Source organism: Engraulis encrasicolus, chromosome 14, assembly GCF_034702125.1.
Source record: "Engraulis encrasicolus isolate BLACKSEA-1 chromosome 14, IST_EnEncr_1.0, whole genome shotgun sequence".
NCBI lineage: Eukaryota > Metazoa > Chordata > Actinopteri > Clupeiformes > Engraulidae > Engraulis > Engraulis encrasicolus.
The window spans coordinates 19,763,059-19,770,558 of record NC_085870.1 but is presented as its reverse complement, the minus strand read 5'-3'; the positions used below and the strand labels follow the sequence as shown (position 1 = coordinate 19,770,558).

The 7,500-nt window shown below is 41.4% G+C and overlaps 1 protein-coding gene across 1 annotated transcript in view; it reads right to left on the bottom strand.

The window, feature by feature from the left end:
* Window positions 1–7,500, bottom strand: part of necab3 (N-terminal EF-hand calcium binding protein 3) — a 67,545-nt gene that overhangs the window by 34,060 nt on the left and 25,985 nt on the right. Inside the window, exon 4 of the mRNA XM_063216384.1 lies at window positions 828–853. Coding sequence (XP_063072454.1) covers window positions 828–853 — 26 coding nt within the window. The remainder of the gene's footprint in view (window positions 1–827; window positions 854–7,500) is intronic.

Genomic DNA, 7,500 nt, shown 5'->3' with positions numbered 1-7,500 from the left:
CTACTATGGTCCAAGTACAGTCATTTTTGCAGCTAAAAATGGCTATTTTTGGAAATTCAAAATGGCGGACCATGGAGAAGATCCCCATTTTCATGTATGAAAAGTGCAATTTTTCCAGTCATAATGAATACTTAGAATTTGATGCTGGTGGTAAGTATTCATGAAAAAGGTAACATTAGTGAATGGGCAGCATGAATTCTGGAAATAAACAACTAAAAATCTCACACAGTGTCCCTTTAATATATTCAAGTTTTTAGTCAATAAACCAAAACAACATTTACATCACAACACATCACATCACATCACATCACATCACATCACATCACATCACATTACATTACATTACATTACATTACACTTAGCTGATGTTTTTATCCAAGGCGACTTACAGTTATTATTTTTCAGGGTATTGGTTACAGACCCTGAAGCAATGTGAGGTTAGGTGCCTTGCTCAAGATTGATATATTAACCCCTTAAGACACGGCTTTATAAATGAGCTGTTACCAGCATGGCAATGACCAAGTCATAATGTATTACTAAAGGCCCTGTGCACTGTCATAGTAGTGTAGTACTATAGTAGTTAACTTTCAATGTCTATTACAGCGTGCCACAGGAGGTACGGCATGCATTAAGGGGTTTTAACTCTTTAACCACTAGGTCACGCCTGCCTCATACATTTAAAATAATAACACACAATGTGTAACTCTTCCAAGATTTACTGCGAGTCAACATCTTAAAATCGACTTGGGAAAACTTAATAAGATGAAAGCTTGAAATTGATACAATTGAACACAGACAACAGTAAAAAGAAAACCATTTGTTCCTACCTGATAGCTTTTCTATATCAAGGTCGCTAGAGAGAGAGAGAGAGAGAGAGAGAGAGAGAGAGAGAGAGAGAGAGAGAGAGAGAGTTCATTAAATCACTGATTATGAAGTGCTTTGAAGCGTGTCCACATCATTACATTGTCGGCAGCGCTAGCTTATGTCATGTTTCATTCCATTTCAATTTGCCAAAGACTGTAGGACACAAATCAATGCATAACTTAGTACCGGTATGAAGCATGAAAATGTACACACGTTTGCTATCCAGACAGTGAACCTACAACACGCACACGCACACACACACACACATATGTAACACTCAAGTCACACACAAGTGTCAGTCTGCATCACTGTCTTGTGGTCTTGCTTGCATTGTGTTGTGTTGATGCATTGGCTCCATTCAAGAGTTGAGAAATGTCAAACTTTTAGCAGAGAACGAGTATGTGTCAGTCATTGAAATATCTGAAACAAACTAATTGTTTTGCTATCATCAGCTGTTATTTTTTGTCATAGGCTGAAGCACCTTCATGAAACACACCGTCATGCATCAGCCAATCAGCTGTTATTGTATATGAAGAGTTCAGATGCAATACCCCCTAACTCCATTTCTGAAGACCTGCCCTTCTATATTTTTAGAGAACCCCGTTGTTGTTTTGGTTTACATTCATGTACTTGATAATACATATAAATAGTTATATTATATAAATAAAATAAAAAATATGCAATTTTGATAGCTTTGTACTAAATAAAAATGAATTAAGATTATTTTCTGAAATGGCACTTAGGGGGTTTTGCATCTGAACTCTTCATATGTTATTTATGCATCAGCCAACGCTTGTGTGTGATCCCAGTAGAGGCAACAGAGACAAATTTGTCAATTCCAGCTCCAGGAAGTCAAACCCCTTGCCGTGTATTTGATCCAGCCGCTTTGTGAATCATTGGACCCTATAACGAGCACAGCGAAACAGCTGACGAGCAAATCAGCTAATTAGAGAAAAACACCTGTACTGAGTGCAGGACAGTCGCAGAGGCGAGGAATACAATACACAGCAGTCATTTTACTCCCAAACTCCGGGACCGACGCCAAATATACAGTCCCAGGAAAAAGTTTGTGCACCCTTTGAAATTTCTTACATTTCTGTCAAAATTGATCGTAAAACATGGTCTGATCTTCCCGGAAATCTGAAGAAGGAACAATTAGAGTCTGCTATAACTAATTCCACCCAAACATTTACATGTTATCATTGTTTTATTGGCCATAAGGCTTTAACATTCGCAGGAGAGCAAGGCATAAGTAAGTACACCCTTGCATTAAATAGGTTTTAACCCTCAGTTAGTTGCAATATCCTCGGCCAGACTTGTCCTGTAGTTGCAGATCAGATTAACAAAACAATCTGGATGTGTCTTGTCTCCCTCTTCTTTAGAGAACTGCCTCTCGTCAGCAAGGTTTCTGGGATGTCTGGAGTGCATAGCTTTCTTGACTTCATGCGATATAATCTCAATTGCTTTTTGTCAGGGCTTCGACTGTGCTATTCCAGAATGTGTATTTCATTGTTATGAAGACATTCTAAAGTCAATTTGCTTTTAAAGTATGGGTTGTTCAGCACCCATCCTCCTGTGTGCTTCAACTGTGTGACAGACCTACTCACGTTTTTTTCTGTAAAATATCACAATAAACTTGAGTTCATTGTTCCACTGATAATAGCAAACTGTCAAGGGCCTGAGGCAGCAAGGTAGCCGCATATAATGATGCTCCCGCCACCATACTCAGAAGTGGAGATGTAACCGAGAATAGCTAAAAATGGGGTTCCTTCTGCCAATCTAAAATTAATGGGATTTCTGTCCAAAAAAAATATTGCTGCACCTTTGAGGTTTGCGAAAAAGCATGTATATGCTTCATAATTACTGCTAAATATTCTGAAGACCAACGTTGAAACCAACGTTGAACTGTTCAAGGGAACACACAATGTCATGTTCGGAGGAGAACTGGAGAAGCACACCTTCACCAAAACATCATCTCCACTTTTGAGTATGGTGGCGGGAGCATCATTATATGCGGTTACCTTGGTGCCTCAGGCCCTTGTCAGTTTGCTATTATCAGTGGAACAATGAACTCAGAAGTTTATTGAGATATTTTACAGAAAAAAATATGAGGTAGTCTGTCACAGAGTTGAAGCACACAGGAGAATGGGTGCTGAAATGGGACAACAACCCATATTTTAGAGGCAATTGACTTTAGAATTGCTTCATAACAATGAAATACACATTCTGGAATAGCCCAGTCAAAGCTCTGACAAAAACATTTGAGACGATATGGCATGAGGTCAAGAAAGCTATTCACTCCAAACATCCCAGAAACCTTGCTGAAGAAGGGCAGTTTTCTAAAGAAGAGGGAGACAAAATGCATCCAGATTGTTTTGTTAATCTGATCTGCAACTACAGGATACATCTGGTTGAGGTTATTGTGACTAACTTAGGGTTAATACCTATTGAATGCAAGGGTGTACTTACTTATGCCTTGCTGTCCTGTGACTGTTTACATCTTATGGCCAATGAAAATATGAAAACTTGTAAATGTTTGGGTTGAATTAGTTAAAGCAGACTCTGGTTGTTCCTTCTTGTGATTTCCGGGAAGATCAGACCATGTTTTATGACCAATTTTGACAGAAAGGTAAGAAATTTCAAAGGGTGTACAAACTTTTTCCTGGGACTGTAATTGATGAGGAAGAGATGTTTTAAAAGGAGTTTCTTCCAGAATCAATGTGGTATAAATGTTTTAAGCTGCCATCCTAAAGCCATACCCATTGTATTTAGAGTTTGATAGACTTGCAAGGGTTGAGAGTGATAGGAGTTCATTTAGATGACTGGACTCGATTCCACTTTGATGAATAGTCAGGGCCGGATTAACGCACAGGCTAGATATGGCTGCAGCCTAGGGGGCCCCACATGCCACATGCCTAGAGGGCCCCTGATTGGCCATAAGTGAAAAATAGAAGACTTGTGTCTATTAAAAAATGAATCTGTAATGTTGACTACGGTTTTAAATCTTGTCACTCCTCTTCACATCAGCCACACATGTTATTCTTCATTCCTAGCTTGAAATTATGACACCATCTGATGTCGTTGTGAAATTTGCTTTCCAGTGGAGTCCACAACAAGCAAGGGGCCCGGGACCATCTTAATACGTCCCTTTCTGTGCGTAGTGTACGCTGTATCTTGGTACCATATTGAAATTCTTTGCTGACGCCTTTGTACAGTAATACAGTGCACATCAAGTTCAAGCAAATTTGTTCTGGCGTGAGCTTTCAGTTTGACCCATGGTAGGATGATATAACAATACAAAATACTTTGGTGTGAAGATCTAGTCAGACCCACACTTTCATTATATAAACACACAACCGAGCCTCCATCAAGTCATTATTATTCTTATCTGGCTTCAGGTTGTTCAATGCTTTGTTAATTCCCTCTAATGAATTGAGTGCCAAAAACACACTCGAGAATACTGAAAGAGAAAAAAAACATTTAAGTGGTCTTGACTAATGACTTGAGTATAATAGCTGTGCACAACACTCTATTCTTTTTTTTTAATGTCCTCCCACCTCACACCCTCTCTATTCATTTGACACTAAAAGCGGGGCCCTTGACTGGTGCTTTTGTTTAATTATGCTCTGCCTTCTGTCTGGCAATCAAAAGATATTAAAATATATTTGAATGCAGTAAGGAATTTCACTTTGGGTGACGTGATTGAAACATTAACAGTATATTTCAGGGCACTAGGCTTCATAACCCCAAACTGTAATCAATGTTTGAGTGTAATCTTTCCAAATACATTCTACACTTTACACCTTGTAGTGTTAATTCAACACTTTAAAGAAAGGGAAATTTAACACTTACAGCGTTGGCCCTACTCTCTGTAGCCTATTGAATTAACACTTCACAAATGTAGGCTATTGTGCATTCTCTGACCATCTCTAATCCACGTGCCTGTTCCTGCGTTGGCTTTGGTGATGACTGTGCACTTCCCAGGCAAAAAGGGCAGGAGACAGGCTGACTGAAGCTTTCAAGTGGAGTGCGCAATAATTTTTAAGTGTGCGGACTCCTCAATTGAAAGCTCCTGCATTGGCTTTGCCTGCATGCCCATCCCTCACTCAGCTGCTAACTGGGCTGGACTGGCCATCTGGCATAGCGGGTATTTCCCGGTGGGCCCTGCACCCTCGTGGAGCCCTATTTTCAGAAAAGTAAAAAAATAAAAAATAAAATTACATTTCTGAAAATAGGGGCCCACGAGGGTGCAGGGTCCACCGGTGAGTCAGTTATGCGTCACTTATCATGAGGGGCCCCTTTAAGCCTATTTCTCCCTCAGCCCATCCCTGGCTGCTACCAAGCATATGAACAAGCCCTGCTAACCCAGAGACAGATATCTCACTTCTACAGCAACAGTCACATCTCAGCAAAGACCCTGTCGCTGGAGACCTTTCACATTGATTCTTGTCTTGACATGCCCTGATGGTTCCTCTTTTGGTAGCACAGCATCTCAGGCTGCTTTGGTATGCTATGCTATGCTATGCTGCTCTTCACTAGGCCTACGCTGTAGCTAAGCTAAGTAAAGCCATGACGATCACAATCATAAATCACAGTGCTGTGCAAAGCCTCCCACGCACCTCTAAAACCCAGCAACGAGTGTGTTTGTTGCGTTCATTGTGTTTCGTTGTGCTTTGTTGTGTTTGTTCTGTTTACTAGGCCACGGCGGCGTGTTGCGCTGGGAGCTGGCTGCTGCCTACGGGTGCATTAGCTGGCCAAGCTAAATTATGCAGGCAGGGACTACTGCCTACTGCTGCGGCAGGATTTGGGCTCTAATGAGCGGGTGACCAGGGATGGTGGACAGAGAGAGAGAGAGAGAGAGGGAGAGAGAGAGAGGGAGAGAGAGAGAGAGAGAGAGCGAGAGAGAGAGAGAGAGAGCGCAGAGAGCAGAGAGCCAGCAGAGCTGTTGCACTTAACTGGACAAGATAAAAGAATGTATGATAATGCCTTCCACCAAATGGGAGAATGCCTTCTACTGTACCTCTGCTAAGGCTCCCTCCATTTCATTATATTTCGACCCCTCTGACCCATTAGCCAGAGGAAAACACAGCAGGATTTTTCGGTAAGTACAATGTTTTAACACATCGTAAAGAATAATTTTGCTTAAAGAACACCCACAAAGACATTGAATATTCGTTAAATAAGATCTAATAATGTTAAGAGCAGTAATTTATTGCCACACATTTTATTTAAAAAAAAGCTTTTTTCATCAGGAAAAATAAAAAGATGTTTGGAGTCAGAGGATTTTAATTCTCTACAAAGACAGACTGCAAAACTGCATCACTAAAAACTACCTCCTTCTGGTTCCATGTCTTGGTTCAGACTCTGGCAATGTCCTGCTACACAAAATAAAAATGAAACAAAATATAGTTCTAATCACCATGGCAATCGGCCTGTTGGCCAATCCATCTAGTATATGAAACTGCTTCGCTTTTTGGAGGGTTGGCATCCAAGCTGCCATGTCGGTCTGCTCTGCTCAGACCTAGTTTTCTTTTAGCGGCGGAGGAGTGCCGACGTTTAGCGGTATGCACTGCAGGCCTGCATTACCGAACTCAATAATTACCATGGGACTGATTAGGCTGGCTGCAGCCTCCAGCTCTATAGAGAACAAGATAGTGGAGTGGAGAGAAGTAGCAGGAGGAGGAGAGTTTGGAAACTAGTTTCAAGCAGTGTCTGAACCAGAAACATCAAAACTTGAAATTGTGTTGTGCCTCTGTTGTGTTTCTTTTGGGCGTATTACGAAATGCAGTGAAATACTTCTGTGCGATTTCCATTCGTTTTCCATTTAGATCACACTTTGTGTCATACCTCAGGAGAGCAAGTGGATGTTCCAAAATAAGTTAGCTTCTTTTAAACTTTTTTTAAAATGTATTTTTAAGTAGAGTGTGACGTATAAGGTCAGCGGTATGTGTGTGTGTATGTTCTGTGTGTGTGTGTGTGTGTGTGTGTGTATGTTCTGTGTGTGTGTGTGTGTGTGTGTGTGTGTGTGTGTGTGTGTGTGTGTGTGTGTGTGTGTGTGTGTGTGTGTGTGTGTGTGTACGTGTATGTGTGTACGTGTGTGTGCATGCACGTGTCTGTGTTTGTGTTTACAAGCATGTGTGTGTACACATGTTATATCCACACGCGCGCGCGCGCACACACACACACACACACACACACACACACACACACACACACACACACACACACACACACACACACACACACACACACACACACACACACATACACACACACACACACACACACACACACACACACACACAGATACAAATACATACTGAACTTAAGCAGCACAAAAAAACAAATCGAGCAACCTGCGTTAGTTCTGGCAGACCACATAGTCAACGCTCCCTTTTGCCTATTGGCTGACGCCGACCTAACCCCTACAGCTGTCCTCTAATCAGCTGCGCTTTAGTTAATCAGCTGCTGCTCGCAATTGGATGCTGGCTTTTGGCGCGCTTCATTTAAACTACCGAATTTGTTTTCCTATCATTGCTTCTGCTGCTTGTTTTGCACCCACCACCTCCCCTGCTCCACCAGACTTATCATTGCCAAACAATGTCATACTGTTGTCATTGTTGCTTGCTCTGTTCT